This window comes from Nannospalax galili, unplaced genomic scaffold (genome assembly GCF_000622305.1).
Source record: "Nannospalax galili isolate Female #2095 unplaced genomic scaffold, S.galili_v1.0 scaffold1234, whole genome shotgun sequence".
NCBI lineage: Eukaryota > Metazoa > Chordata > Mammalia > Rodentia > Spalacidae > Nannospalax > Nannospalax galili.
Genome location: NW_008334665.1, coordinates 2,369,449 through 2,385,738, shown reverse-complemented (window position 1 = coordinate 2,385,738; position 16,290 = coordinate 2,369,449). Strand labels below are relative to the sequence as shown.

Sequence of the window (16,290 nt, the reverse complement as noted above, 5' to 3'; positions counted from 1 at the left end):
AAGTTGTATATGAGGGCAGCTGAGATGTAGCTCCTGGAGCGACTTCCTTAGAATGCACAAAGCCCCGGCTTAAATTGCCAGCACTGAAGAAAGAAAACAGAAAAAGAAAGACAACATTTTCTTTCTAAAGTAAAGACAGCTGCACCTGAGTGCACACGGGGCAGGGCACATTCTCCTTGAGAGAGGAGACGGATGAACCACGGACGTCAGCCCCACCTCAGCACAGTGCCTCCTCACACAAGTTGGCCTCTTGCTGTCCATCAATATTATTCATAAATACTCAATTTTAATGAATGAATATACTATGTCTTTCAGACAGTGGTCAGTGGTGATGAATACTTTGGAAACTGTCCTGCCATGGACTGGAATTAAAATAAGAAAGCTTGCCATTAGACTTCATTTACTTTGAGTGATTTATAGATGCTGCTGGAGTTACATTTTGATTGTGTTAAGAAACGAAGCTTCTAAAGAAACAATAGCTCAAACTAAAAAATGAAGGATATTTTATCAACTTAATAAAGTGAGTTCTTTTCAAATAAAAACAGCCCCAAATTACATATAATTGTGGTGCTGACCGTAATTGAATCCAGCCACATTGACCACATTCATTTGAATTATACAATAATCATTAGCTTTGATTATAAGAATTTAGAAAGAACCAATTGAGTTTCATTAAAAGCAGTGTTAAAATTATGAAGCATTTAAGAATATTCTCCCTCTGTTATAAAGATTAACGTGTTCAGTGAATTTAGAAGCTAGGCACATACACACCCTGCTTTATCCAGGAATCTCCAGGAATCCTTGCAGGGATATATGTATCACTTTGATTGTGAACACAGCTGGGTTCTCCAGACTCACGGAAAGTAGACAGTGGGTGTCACTGATAAGTAAATACAGGTCTTGTATATTTGATGCCTGTGATCATTGCTTAGTCATAATTACCTACAGATGACTTTCAATTCATTTCAATCCAACTTAGTTACAAAGGAGCATATTTCTGAATGTTTGTTTCTTGAGATGATCTGTATTTTTAAGATCTATTGATTTTATGTATATGTATGAGTATATTTATGTGTACCACGTGTGTGAAGATGCCTATGGAAGGCAGAATAGAGCACCTGATCCCCTACAGCTAGAGTGACAGGCAGTTGCTGGGAAACCAGACCAGGATCTTCTACAAGAGTAACAAGCGTTCTTCACCACTGACCGTTCTTCACCACTGACCCTCCCTTCCTGTCCCCGTCACTGAACTTGAAACGCCACCACTGAGCCTCCCTCCTAGTCCCCATCACTGAATGTGAAATGCCAACGGTATTTATAAGCTGGAGAGAGCCAACTTTTGGGCCTAGTACATCTCTTTTCATGTAATTTCTTTGAGATATTAACAAGCATGATTTCAGTTGTCTAAGATTTGGACTGAGGCTACAGGTGTATGATACAGCAGTCACCCCACATGCACAGTTCCATCTGATCCCCAGCACTAGAAACAGAATTTTTTTTTAACTTTCACAAAAACTTTATGAGAATTTCATAATGCATATAAGGTGTTTTGATCAAATCAATGTCCACTCCCTCCCCTCCAACATTCCCCCCTCTGAAGAGGTAACCCTAAAATCTCTTAAGGATTAGATACAAGCTCCCAGATACTTTGGAACAGAGTATCATGCTAACTGTCCCAAGGACATTTTGACTTTTAGCCAAGAAACTGGCTACTTTTCTTTGGGGTCTTTTTACCCTAACTGTCTAGCCAATTCCTACCTCCTATTCTTAACACGCCATCCTCTGAAGAGGTTACCCAAATTGCCAATAGGGAATCTGGACAGAGACCACTCTGGCTTCTTCCATGCTGAACAGGGACGCAGGGTGAGGCAATTGGAGTACCCCTCCATTGGGTCTATCTAAAAGACTCCCAAATTGCATAGCTCTTATCTGTAGAAAGTCCTTGACTGGTGAATAGGAGATGTGAAGGAGAAGTAAAGGTAAGAGTAATTAGCATTACAAGTTCTAGACAGGGAACTAGAAAAAAGTCAGAACAGGGCAATTTTCAAATGTTCCTATGAGAGTCCATTGGCGTTTCTTGACAAAGGCTTCCAAAAGCATCCCTCTATTGGGTTCCTCCTCATTTAAGGAAAGGAATTCTTAATAAGAGATAGCATATTCTTAGTTAAAGGACAGTGTCAATAAATTTGCAGATTCAAGTTTTAAAAGTTATTTTCTCTGACCATAAAGTTCTTTGAAAAAGCCTTAGTTGTTAGGAAATTGGAAAGTGCATTTTGAAGTAGACATGATGGAAAAGAAGCAATTGTATAGATAAGTGCACAGCACTCTCAGCTCCGTGAAAGAGAAATAAACCCAGAAAACCGAAGGGGCACAGTCAGAGCAGCTTGCTGAAGGAAACTTACATTCTGTGCATCTCAGCGTGACAGAAAGATGGTAAGAGAGAAGCTTGGAGAAGAAAGGCCCCAAATCACCAGCCTCACCATCTCGAATAAACTAGACAGAGAGCAGCAAATAAAGCCCATAATAATCAACAGGGAAAAGAGGAGATAAGAAAACAGTCAATGAGATAAAGAGAAACAATTTTACGAAACTGGAGTTAAAGTAAGAGAGAAATATTATTGAAGCCAAAGTCTTGTTGCTATTATTGTTGTTTTTGCTGGAAGATCAATAATGTTACTCAAAAGGAGATTAATAAATAAAAGTACAAAATATGAAAATGAGACATTTAAGCTGTGACATCATTGCTGATTTTAATGACTTGGGAATAGAATCAGCTAAGACGTCCATGGATAATGGAAATGTGGTACAGAAACAGTGGAATTTTATGCAGCCAAAACAAAAAGTGAAATTTACAGGAAAATGAATGGATCTGGAAATGATTACATTAAGCAAGATGACACAAATCCAGAAAGAAGAGAACTGCCTGTTTTCTGTCGTATGAGAATCTTAACTTTTAAAAGAACTTATTTTTATTTTTTTATTGAGCTTTGATTATTTTTATTTAATTTTTAATTATTTTTATTTTATGTGTATGCATGTATTGCCTGCATGTAGGTAAGTGCACCCGTGTCTTGCAATGCCCACGGAGGTCAAAAGAGGCTGTCGGATCCCCTGGAACTGGAGTTACAGTTATTAACTTTCATGAGGGTGCTGGGATTCAAACTCGGGTCTTATGCAAGAAAACCAGTGTTCTTAACCACTGAGATATCTCTCCAGCCGCTGAGCTTTTATTATTTTACACAACAGTTTTTAATGAAATTTAGATCCCCTCCCCCTCAGTGCCCTCCATCCCCCCACTGAACCTCATGTATTCCACCATACACATTAAGTCCATTTTCTGTGTATGAGTGTTATGCCTTGCACCTGTGTTATGCAATGCCTGTGGAGGACAGAAGGCGGCATTGGATCCCTTGGAACTGGAGTTACAGATGGTTGACAGCCCTCATGTAGGTGCTGGGATTCCAGCCTGGGTCCTCTACAGGAACAGCCAGTGTTCTTAACTGATGACCCATGTCTCCAGCCCTGAGGACCCCAACTTTTAGCACTTATTTGTACATGTACACATGTGGGTGTGGGTACATGTGGATACATGTGGATACATGTGGGTGTGGGTACATGTGGGTACATGTGGATACATGTGGGTGTGGGTACATGTGGATGTGGGTACATGTGGGTGTGGGTACATGTAGATATATGTGGATACATGTGGATACATCTGGGTACATGTGGGTGTGGGTACATGTGGGTGTGGGTACATGTGGATACATGTGGCTGTGGATACATGTGGGTGTGGGTACATGTGGATACATGTGGGTTTGGATACATGTGGATGTGGGTGCATGTGGATGTGGGTACATGTGGACACATGTGGGTGTGGATACATGTGGGTGTGGGCACATGTGCATACATGTGGGTACATGTGCATACATGTGGGTGTGGGTACATGTGGGTGTGGATACATGTGGGTGTGGATACATGTGGATACATGTGGGTATGGGTACATGTGGGTTTGGGACATGTGGGTGTGGATACATGTGGGTGTGGGTACATGTGGGTGTGGGTACATGTGGGTGTGGGTACATGTGGATAGGTGTGGGTACATGTGGATACATGTGGATACATGTGGGTGTGGGTACACGTGGGTGTGGATACATGTGGGTGTGGGTACATGTGGGTGTGGATACATTTGGGTGTGGATACATGTGGGTGTCGGTACATGTGGATTCATGTGGATACATGTGGATACGTGTGTGTGTGTGTACATGTGGGTGTGGATACATGTGGGTGGTGTGGGTACATGTGGGTATCTGTGGGTGTGGGCACATGTGTGTGTGGGCATGTCTGCATGTGGGCACTGTGTGGGGGGCACATGTCGGTGTGGGCACATTGATGTGGGCACATGTGGGTGTGGGTACATGTGGGTGTGGATACATGTGGATACATGTGGGTACATGTGGATATGTGTGGGTGTGGGCAATGTGCATGTGGGCACTGTGTGTGGGGCACATGTGGGTGTGGGCACATGTGGGTGTGGGTACATGTGGGTGTGGGCACATGTGGGTGTGGGCACATGTCAGTACATGTCGGTACATGTGGGTACAGACATGAAACTAGGAAAGAGGTGAAAGTGCAGACAAAGCAGTGTAGGGACGTGTGTGTCGGGGGAAGAACACGTACAACATAGTAACAGAAAGATGTCCTCCTGGAGAGGGGGGCACAACGGAGCTGAGGGTTGGAGAACAGACCAGGACAGGAGGGTCAACAAAACAGACCATGCTTGAAACGTCTATACTGAAATGTACTAGTTTGTACACTGACTTCATAACTCAAAATATTAAAAAAAATGGTTACTTGCTGAAATTTAAGTTCTGTGACTTGAAAACCTCAATGTAAAAGATATAGAAAGTACTATGGAAGGTTTTGTAAAAATAAATTTGTCAGCATGAATGAAATTTTAAAAGCCCCTGAAAGATTCAAACTATAAAGTCATAACAGAAGGAAAGATACACATAGGGAAATCCAATCTTGGACTAAAAGTTTTTATAAGGGGCCGGAGAGGTGGTTCCGCAGACGAGAGCACTCACTGTTCTTGCAGAGGAACTGAGTTTGGTTCCCAGAACCCACATAAGGCAGCTCACACCTCCCAGCCACCCTGGGCCCTGTAACTCCAGCTCCATGGGATCTAATGCCCTCTTCTGGCCTCCACAGGCACTGCATGCACATACACATTGCCCCCACCCAGCAATTACATAATTAAAAATTAAAATAAATCTTTATAAAAATGTATGGGGATGGAGAAATGACTCAGTGGTTAGAGCACGGTCTGCTCTTGCAGAGGACCTGGGTTCAGTTTCCAGCATCCACGTGGTGGTTAACAACTGCCCTAACTTCAGTTCCAAGGGATCTGACTCCCTCTTCTGACCTCTGTGGGCATTGCACGGCACAGGTGCACTTACATGCATGCAGGCAATATACTCATACACATAAAATAAAAAAAAAATAAATACAAGGCTAGAGAGATGGATCAACAGTTAGCTCTTATAGAGGAACCAGGTTCAGACCCCAGCACCCACACGGTGGCTAACAACTGCCTGTAACTCCAGTTCCAGGGAATCCAATGTCCTTTTCTGACCTCCTTGGGCACTGTATGACATAGGTGCACTTACATGCATGTAGGTATAACACTCATATACATAAAAAATAGAAATAAAAATAGTGAATAGAATATTTTTAAGTATTTATAAGAAAACCCTAATCCCCATGGCTTCATTAATGAATACCCTCAGTATCTAAGGAGACATTACCAACTATACACCAACTTTTCTAGTATATTCTAGAAGGAGAGAACACTTACTAATTAATTTTATGAGATGGTGAAGTCAGAAAAAGCCTTATAGGATCAAACATTATGAAAGTGTATGTAAGAAACATATTCATTTCACATGAAAATACACACACACAAAGTCTTAGCAATTTTATCAAGACAAATCTAACAGCATGTAAACAGAATGTGCAGGGCTGGCAAGACACAGCTCACTAGTAGAAGGCATGTCCGACACATATGAGACCCGCACCCCTTTCTTACCACCAGAAAAGGACATGGCATTGCACTTTCAAAAGATAACACATTACAGCCATGTTGATCTACCACAGAATGTGAAATTATTATATTGGAAAATCTATCAATTTATTAAACTACCCTGTTACAGACAAATCAAGATTATCTCCATAGACGGCAAAAATCTTACATCTATTCCTCTTCAAAAACAATCTAAGCAAATCCCAAATGGATCAGTACATTCTCAACCTGATAAAGGTCCTGTATGGAAAACCTACAGCTGATACCGCAGTCATATAACGGATGCAACAAATGTAGCAAAACCCAGATTCTTTCCACCCGAGCTAGGAATAAAGCATGATTCAACCCCATTCCCAGTCAGCCTTGTAACCAAGGTTTAGTCTGCTCAGTCAGGCAAGGGGAAGAATCACAAGATTAGAAGCAAAAGTCAAAAGCCTTTTTTTCCTTTCAGAGCTCTCTAGCAGTAAAGTTCTATGAAATCTAAAAACAACATCAAAAAGCTGTTTGGATTACCTTTCTGGCCATTTCCCAGGGGTTACAGTCCTTGATTCCTTATATCAGAGAAACAAACAACACAGAGATTCTCCCAAGAAACTAAAACAGTGATGGAAAGACAGAAGGTGTCCTGTCCTGGTTCTGCCTTCCTTCCTGGACTGGCCCTGGGTATATATTCTGGCTTCCTTCTGACCCAACCCAGGTAGACCAGTGATGCTGTGTGAACTGACATTCAACCCAATCTGGCCTTAACTCCCCTCCCCAGAAGTGGGTGTCCAGTTTGTTTCTCCATTGCTGGACAAAACATTCTGACCACTACCAACTCGGGGAGGAAAGGGTTTATTTGTCTTACATCTCCCATGTCACAGTTCATCCGGGAGCCCAAGGTAGAAACTCAGGGCAGGAACCTGGAGGCAGGAGGTGGAGCACAGGCCATGGAGGAATGCTGCTTACTGACTTGCTCCCCTGGCTCCCGCCCAGCCTGCTTTCTTATGCAACACAGGCCCACCTGCCCAGGGGTGGTACCACCCACAGTGGGCTGGGCCCTCCCACATCACTCAACAATCAAGAAAATGCCCCACAGACATGGCCACAGGCCAGTCCAATAGAGGCAATTCCCCAATTGAGGCTCCCTCAACTCAGGTGTGTCAAGTTGACACTAACGCTATCTAGCACAGTGGGGCTGTGGTAAAAATGAAGTAGGAGAGATCACAGGCCCTCCTGGGATAGTAATACATTTCCTTGACACCATGTACCAGGTGCACACTGGCCCTCTGTGTTTCTAACTCTCCTGTTAACTCTCAAAACTTCAGCAGTCTCTTTGCCTCTTACCATGAAATGCCATGTGGAGGATTTTGGTTTTGTTAGATTACTGTTTAATACCCTTTGTTGCAAAATAAAATCCTGAAAATAGAAGGCATTACTGGATTCTTAGTAAAAAATTCCAGGGCATCAGAATATGACATGGGAAGTTCCTGTGTTACACCAGCTACAGCTAACAACTCCTGCTGAGTGACCCTGAGAGGCACTGGCCTGGACACTGTGGACTCGGGGGGTCAGCAGATCCTGCTTCAGCCTCAGAAGCTCCCCAGGGAACTCATTATCAGGCTGCACCTGAGTCATATCTGGTGGAGGAAGGTGAACGTGCTTTGCTGTGAACAGTGTTTTTTCTCTGAGTAAGGAGGAGATGAACAAGGCCTTGCAGAGAAGGAAGGATTAGGGAGGAAGGGAGGGAGGGAGAGAAGGAGGGAGAGGTGAGGGGTGGAGGGAGGGAGAGAAGTAGAAGGTGATTCAGATTAGGTAAACCCTAGGTTGACCCAGGATGGATCCCTAGTGGTTTCACAAGTAGAGGGAGAGAGACCAGGAGACGCACAAGCACACACACGCGGCCCCCCAATCTCTTTCATTCAATACCCTGCACTACTTTGGAGCTCTGATCCCTAAAAGTCATCCCCAGATGTGGCTCCATGACCTTAGTTATCCAGGATTATGGACTCAAATAAACCTCTTTTCTGACAACTCACACCATCTGTGGCACAGTGTAACTGCTAACAGAAAATCTACCCACAGCACCAACTTCATTGTGGCAATGCCATAGACACCATCCAGGTCCTGTGTCCTGTCCTCTTTAAAAGAATGGACGGTTGTGATTCCAGGTCCACTGATGCTCTCCCCCCAGGGCGTCATTACTTCCCTTTCATTTCAGCCCACTTTAGTACCTTAATCCTGTTCCTGTTTCTCTCTCAAAGAAAGCAGATTATAAGGAGGGAAGAAAACTCCTTTCTGTGCCTGTCACTCTGATGGCTTTCAGCTTTCTCTTGTTAATAGCTTTCTATAAGACAAAAGTGTAGGTCCCCGAGAGAAGCAGAAATCCAAAGCCCTGGCGCCTTTTAATCACAGTTGCATCATGGGACAGCAACTGGAGAGGGGTCTTCAGCTCTTCATGACCCTAAAATGATTATAGTTTCTCCTAAGTAAACGGTGCCATAAGCCAGCAGTATTTATCACCCCAAAAGTTTGCTTAATGGAATAATCATGAAGTCATAATCCAATGTTTGTGTCCTTTATTTTTAAGCGGTAAAAGCATTAGAATATCAAATGGCACCAATTTCAAATAGAAAGACTCTGAAGACAAATTTCACCAAGTCCTTTCAGGGTCAAGGTTTTAACCTTCAGAGTCCTGAGGCTATCAGTGCCAGTGTATTTGGGATTTATCAGCAAAATATGCCTACAGTTCTACAAGTAAGACAGTTGCCTAATTACTGACAATTATGCCTTTCAATCAACAAGAAAAAAAGAGTTAAAAGTGACAGCCAAAACATACAGGTGTTAGAAAATAACTCTTTCCAAGCAATTACTTTATTTCCTACCTGAAGTCAGAACCCGCCCTTCTGCCATTTTCTGGAATCCCAGGATCTGGACACATGTCAGAGACCAGAGACACACCTCCCTGGGTCACTGCAACGAAAAGAAATGCCATTAGAAAGTTGTGAAACTTTTGCAGAAGCACCCAGAAAATAACTTTGTGTAAGGCACACATTCAGAGCTTTAGGGATCATGGCTTAGAATGTGAGTTCTTTCATAATGAAGACAGCACAGCTACCTTCAGGGAGATCTTTGCTGTCTTGAAAACCAGAGGCCCGTTTCCCCATGAGAGGATGGCTATGTTCTTTGGTTTAGATCTTTCCTCTACTGAAGAGGTGAAATTTTAATTAAAAGCTCACTTATTCATAATGACTGCCCTTGTGCTGGTCAGTGGACAGGATTAGATGAAAACGCCTGTGTGCTTGGAAAAGAAAACCCACTGATAGTGCCAGTGGTAACTATTAAGATCTATAGGGATACTTCAGCCAAGTTTTGAACACTGAATGTGCTTTTCACAGAACTCAGATGGGAATGATCACTTGGTGTGGGGGCTGCTCCCTTTTCTATTTACCCCAGTCCTCCAGTTGGGTTTTCCACACCATAAACTAGTTTTTAAGGATCGTTTGGATGTTGGATAGAGTGGCAGCCTCTCTGGTATCCTTCTTATTCTGTTTAGTATGTCTCATCCAATCAAGGCAGCTTCCTCTTATCAAAAATGTGTTTAACAGAGGCTTTGAGATCCAGTGAGGCTTTGAGTGGGATATGGAGGAAGTGCGCTTGGGGGGCATCCCTGTGTGCTAACAAGACACATTTGTTTTTACTCTAGATCTTAAGAGATCTGAGCTTTGGTACCATCGCCGCAATCCAAGGTAGAGCAACAGTCTTCAAGGGACTCTCTGAGGAGCCTGGACCCTGAGTACCATCAGCCAAAAGGTTCTGCCCCAACTCTCCAGCACCAGCAGAGGGTCGCTCATATTTACCTCATTTAAACCCACATGGAAAGGACGTGAAAACTCTGTCTCAGGGGACCCCAAATAAGCAGGAGTGGGAGCTCTACGTGGCACACTGGAATGTAATTGTCAAAAGAGAAAGGGGAATGGCCCTGGGATGATGCATGTAAGAGTCCAAGAAATGCAGTGACAAGAATTCTATATCCAGAAAATCTGTTCCCTAAGAAAGGGATAATTTGAGGTGTTTTCAGACAAAGAAAAGTAAGGGAGTTCTTTATCAATGCCCCCCAATTCTAAAGAGAGCCATTAAAGTTGAAAGAGAAGTACGTTATACGTAACTTCAAATCACGGAAAATACCTTTCCAGTAAAAAAAGTCCACACACAGATACACGCTCACCCACACAGTCTCGTACACAGACACACACATACACTCACATACATTCCCCCTCACACATTATCATACACATGCTCACATACACATGTGCACACATGTACACACTTAGGAACACAAACACCCATTCTCTCTCACACACATTCATGTACTCACACTCACACACACATTCACCCCCACACACTTACAGGCATACACTCATACACAAACACAAACACTCCCCTACACACAGACTCAATACACTCCCATACACACATTCATACATTTGCACACACACATTCACACATGCTTACACACACTTGCACACACACTCATGTACACAGACAGCCATTCTCTCTCACGCACTCACATACGCAGTAGTTACTTTGATTTAGAGCTTCAAATTTTATTTTCGGTATTATTTACAAGATACAGACGTGAACTAGTCATAAATCTATGTTGACAGACACATGAGGTATGAAGACTCGATTTATGAAATTATTAGCATGAAGGTTGGGTGTAGAACTGTAAGGAGTAAATTTTTATAATTGCCAAGTTGATGTTATTTTGAATGATTTTGTAATTTGTGGTGTTATATGCAATTCCAAAGTAACTACTAAGGACATAACTGCAGGATATTCATAAAAGGAAAAGTAGAGAATCTAAGCTTTCACCATGAAACAAACGGGAAACTGCAGCAATGAACAGGAACGAAGGAGCGGAGGGAAAGGACACAGCAGGGAGGGTGCTCTGTATGAGCTGAGCCTCCTTCTACAGGGGCCCACATCCAGGCTCCTAAGCCTCCTACAGGAGCCCACATCCAGGCTCCTAAGCCTCCTACAGGAGCCCACATCCAGGCTCCTAAGCCTCCTACAGGAGCCCACATCCAGGCACCCGCTGCGTGAAGCCCACTCAGATTAGACCCTGAAGTCCCAAACCCAGATTAGGTGCGGAGATGATGCTCCCAGGCTCCGAGCTGTGACTGCCTTCGGAGGCAGGTGCTTTGCCATGTATTTCAGGCATATGCGCACAGGAGTGGTGACGTCACAAGCAGTGAGTACGTGAGTCGTGCTCACAGGAAATCTGTGCGAGCCAGGAGGAGAGCATCGACACCTTCAGTGTGTTTCTGCGGCTTGAGCAACAGCACTTGGTGCCTTACAGAAGCGAACAGAAGTTTGATATCCATGTTCCACTTGTAGTTTCAGATGGTCCTGTCACAAAACACTCACCAAGGCAACCTGGGGAGGAAAGAGTCTATTTGGCTTACACTTCCAGGTCACAGTGCGTCCTGGGAAGTCAGGGCAGGCACTTGAGGCAGGATCCTGAAGGCAGGACAGCTTGCTATTCCACAGACATTCCCCCTTAGGGAACTCACCCACAGCCAAGGATTTACAGCATCCAACAGGAGAAGGCTGCTTACTGGCCTACTTGTTCACTCATGCCCAGGGAGCCTAGGGAATGTGCTGTTAGCCACAGTGGGATGAGTCCTCCTAAGTCAATTATTAATAAAGAGAATTCCCCCAGAGTTGCCCACAGGCCAATCTGATCTGAACAAATTCTCGGTTGAGGTCTAGGCTGTATCAAGTTGAAATTTAAAGCTAATGAGGACAATCCCAAATCCAGGTTTCTGTCTGGAGTGATGGAGTGACGTAGGGAAATGTTGCCTGTTAAAGGACTGTATAAAGGGATCCTGGCTTCATAGAAGGAGTTCGGGAGTTCTCCCTCTGTTATCTTTTTGAACAATTTAAGCAGGATTGGTTGTAGATCTTTGAATGTCTGGTAGAATTCTTCTGTGAATCCATCTGGGCCTGGACTTTTTTTTATTAGTCAGGAGGTTTTGTATCACTGTTTAAAGTTCCTTATTTGTAAAGAGTCTGTTTAAGCTGTTAATTTCTTCTTGGTTTAACTTTGGTGGTGTCCATAACTTTAGAAATTTAATGGAGTATAGATTTTTAAAGCACTCCCTTACAATGTTCCATCCATTTACCTGCAAATTTCATAATTTCATCTTTTCTTACTGCTGAGTAGAACTCCGTTGTGTAAAAGTGCCACCTTTTTATTATCCATTTGTCAGCTGAGGGACATTAGGGTGTTTCCATTTCTTAGCTGTTTTGAAGAGAGCAGCACCACACATGGATATACAGGGATCTCTACTGTACGATGAGTCCTTCGGGTCCATACCAAGGAATGGCAAAACAAGGTAATACGGTGGGTCCATTTGTAGTTTTTTGAGAGCTCTCCACACTGCTTTCCACAGTGGCTGCACAAGTTTGCAGCCCACCAGCAGTGGATGAGCGTTCCCCTTTCCCCACATCTTCTCCAACATTTGGTATCATTTGTTCTCTTGATCTTAGCCAGCCTGACTGAGATAAGATGGAATCTTAAAGTGGATTTCTCTGCATTACTCTAATATCGAACCAGGTAAAGACACAACAAAAAAGAAAACAATAGGTCCACATCCTTCATTAACAGAGATGCAAAGACACTCAACAACATACTAATGAACCACATTCAGACACACATCAAAAAGATCATCCACCAATATCAAATCAGCTTTATTCCAGAGATGCAGGGATGATTCAATGTACGTGATTCAATAAATATAATAAAACATATAAATGGAATTAAAGACAAAAATCACATGGTCATTTCAATAGATTCAGAAAAGGTATCTGCCAAAATCCAACATGGATTCACATTAAAAAATCCTAGAAAGGGCTGGGCATGGTGGTGCGTGCCTTTAATCCCAGCACTCAGGAGGCAGAGGCAGGTGGATCTCTGTGAGTTCAAGTCCAGCCTGGTCTACATAGTGATTTCCAGGATAGCTAGGGCTACAGGGAGACCCTGTCTCAAAAAAGACCAAAAAAAAAATCTTAGAAGGAATTGATCTGGAGGGGACATACCTCAACCTAATTAAAGCTATATATAGCAAATTCTCCATTACTCTAAGTGGAGAATAAATGGAAGCATTTTCATTAAAATCAGGAACCAGATAAGGCTGTCTACTATCTCCACTCCTTTGTAATATAGTGCTTGAAAATCTTGCAAGGGCACTAAGACAAGAGGAGGAAATTAAATGGAGTACTAATTAGAAAATAAGAGGTCAAATTATCACCATTTACAGACAATATGAAATTACATATAAGAGATCCAAAAAAGTTCCACCAGAAAATTGTTAGAAATGATTAATACTTTCAGTGTTAGATACCAGCTGCTCAGGTACTAAGGTCAACAATAAACGGGACCTTGTCAAACTCCAATCCTGCACAGCAAAAGAAACAAGTAAGTGAAGAAGAAAGAACTGAGTTAGAGGAACAGCTTTGCCTTCTATACATCCAAGAGAGGATTAGTGTCCAGGATATACAAGGAACTCAAATCAAAGAAACAAGAAAACAAATGATGCAGTGACTAGCTGGGCGATAAACCTGAACAGAGAGTTCTCACAAGAAGAAATAAACATGGCTAAGAAACACCTTAGAAAGTGTTCAACATCCTTAGCAATTAGAGAAAAGCAGATAAAAACCACTCTAAGATTCCATCTTACCCCAGTCAGATCGGCAAAGATCAAGAGAACGAAAGACTCTGAATGCTGGAGAGGCTGTGGAGAAAGAGGAACGCTACTCACGGCTGGTGGGAATGCAAACTCATGCAACCACTATGGAAAGCAGTGTGGTGACCTCTCAAAAAGCTACAAATGAGGGGCTGGAGAGATGGCTCGGCGGTTAAGAGCACTGACTGCTCTTGCAAATGACCTGGGTTCAATTCCCAGCATCCACACGGTGGCTACGAACTGTCCTTAACTCTAGTTCTAGGGGAATCTGAAGCCCTCTTCTGACCTCCGCGGAATTGCACGACACAGGTGCACTCACACACATGCAGGTGTTACATCATACACATAAAATAAAAATAAATAAAAATTTAGAAAAGCTAAAAATGAATCTATCATATGATCTGGTTATACCGCCCTTGGCATAAACCCAAAGGACTAATCCTAGTGTAGATACATCTGTACTTCCATATTTGTTACTAGTCTTTTCACAATAGTCAAGAAATGGAAACAGCCTAAATGTCCCTCAACAGACGAATGGATAATGAAAACGTGGTACATTTACACAATGGAGTTCTACTCTGCAGTAAGATGAAATTATGAAATTTGCAGGTAAATGGATGAACTAGAGGGTGTTATACTAAATGAAGTAATACAAACAGAAAAGCAAATGACATAGGCCATCCCTCATTGTGGCTTGTAGCACCAATCCCTTCTATGTGAGTAAATATATCCTGATGTAACACCAGCCAGGAAAATGGAGAGGATGCACAGACATAAAGGAAAAGAAAGAACCCGAAAGAGGCAGTTAGGAGCAGATGTTACCAGGGAGGAGGTGGGGGAAAAGAAGTGTAGAGCTGGGAGGGGAGGAGGGAGGGACATTCAGCAGCCATGGTGGGGGAGGAGAGAACTCGGCGGGGGGGGGGGGGGGGGGGAGACTGGGGGGGGGGGGGGGGGAGGCAGGTGTTATTGGGGGGAAAGAAGGGATAGATAATGGGATGCTTGGACTGGTGGGGGGAGAATGGAAGACAGATTGGGGGAGCGAGAATAGAGATGAAGGGGTCTAGGGAAGCCAGAGGGAAATGTGGTGCCTCTGAAAGCCCCTGAGAAATGCACATATGATGTCTGAACATTAGTGCATATGTACACCTGGGAGCTGTATGTCAAGAAACATGGTGCCAGACTGGAGAGACAACCCTTCAAGTGGTTGGTCAGAGTGGGCCAAGAGACTCCCCAAATAACACAGACTATCAGAAGAGCTCTTGGTTATTTCCCAGAACTGGAACATAAGATCCTATTGCGAAGACAGGACGGTCTTCAAACACAGGACTCGGAGCAGGAACTGACCTGGACGCCTTCTACCTGAAGTGTAACGCTCACAGTTCTGGAGGACACTATGCAAGCTGCTTAGGGAGAAAATAAACCAGTGGTTCAACCCAGCCCTAAAGCCTAATGACAATAATAGTAAATAACCACAATGACTGGCACAGCAAACTACCTGTTGGTGCAGTACTGGCTCTGTTATCTGGGGGTCATCAACAGCTGTCTAATTGAGAAAATAAACCAGTGGTTCAACCCAGCCCTAAAGCCTAATGACAATAATAATAAATAACCACAATGACTGGCACAGCAAACTACCTCTGTTGGTGCAGTACTGGCTCTGTTATCCGGGGGTCATCAACAGCTGTCTAATCATTTCCTACTAATGCTAATTATGGATGCTTACATTTACAGACAAGCACACTGTATACCACTCTTCAAAGAAGCTTCTTTTTGCAACAGATGGAGGCTGTTACAGAATCCCACAAGTGGTCAGACATGCAGAATATATGCCTGAGAGATGCCCAGCCCTAGGTGACACATGTGAAGTTGAATGTCTACATGGAACATAGGGGAACAAGGGGTAGAGAGAAGATTAGTTACAGAATCCCACAAGTGGTCAGACATGCAGAATATATGCCTGAGAGATGCCCAGCCCTAGGTGACACATGTGAAGTTGAATGTCTACATGGAACACAGGGGAACAAGGGGTAGAGAGAAGATTAGTGCACCCCTCAACTCTCACCAGCGAAGCTTCTTATATACAGAGTGTGATGCACACAAAAGGCCACAAATGGCCAAGTTTTAGAGAATAAGAGACTGTGGAGTGCGTGTCCCTGGATGGGACTCCTATATTAAACCTCACCCACTCACGGCTCAGGGACCGTTGGAGAAGGGGAGGGGGAAGGATTCTAAGAGCCAGGGCCAGTTCATGAACACAGGGAAGCAGAGACTTTCAGGCACTGGAAGTTTGCACATGTGAACTTGTGGCAAGAGTGGCATTGAACACAGGAGCCGTGCCGACTCAATCAGACAAGGGACCAGGGTGGAGCGAGGGAAATGGGTGGTGGGTTGGCCCTGAAGCAGAGGCTTTCAGGCACTGGAAGTTTGCACATGTGAACTTGTGGCAAGAGTGGCATAGAACACAGGAGCCGTGCCGACTCA

At 43.5% G+C, this 16,290-nt stretch overlaps 1 protein-coding gene across 1 annotated transcript in view; it reads right to left on the bottom strand.

Moving 5' to 3' along the window:
- The window catches only part of LOC103731132 (CUB and sushi domain-containing protein 1-like), a gene marked incomplete at its 3' end in the record, with an annotated part of 1,440,296 nt that overhangs the window by 210,320 nt on the left and 1,213,686 nt on the right, over positions 1 to 16,290 (bottom strand). Inside the window, exon 8 of the mRNA XM_017797230.1 lies at positions 8,944 to 9,031. Within this exon, the coding sequence (XP_017652719.1) occupies positions 8,944 to 9,031 (88 nt within the window). The remainder of the gene's footprint in view (positions 1 to 8,943; positions 9,032 to 16,290) is intronic.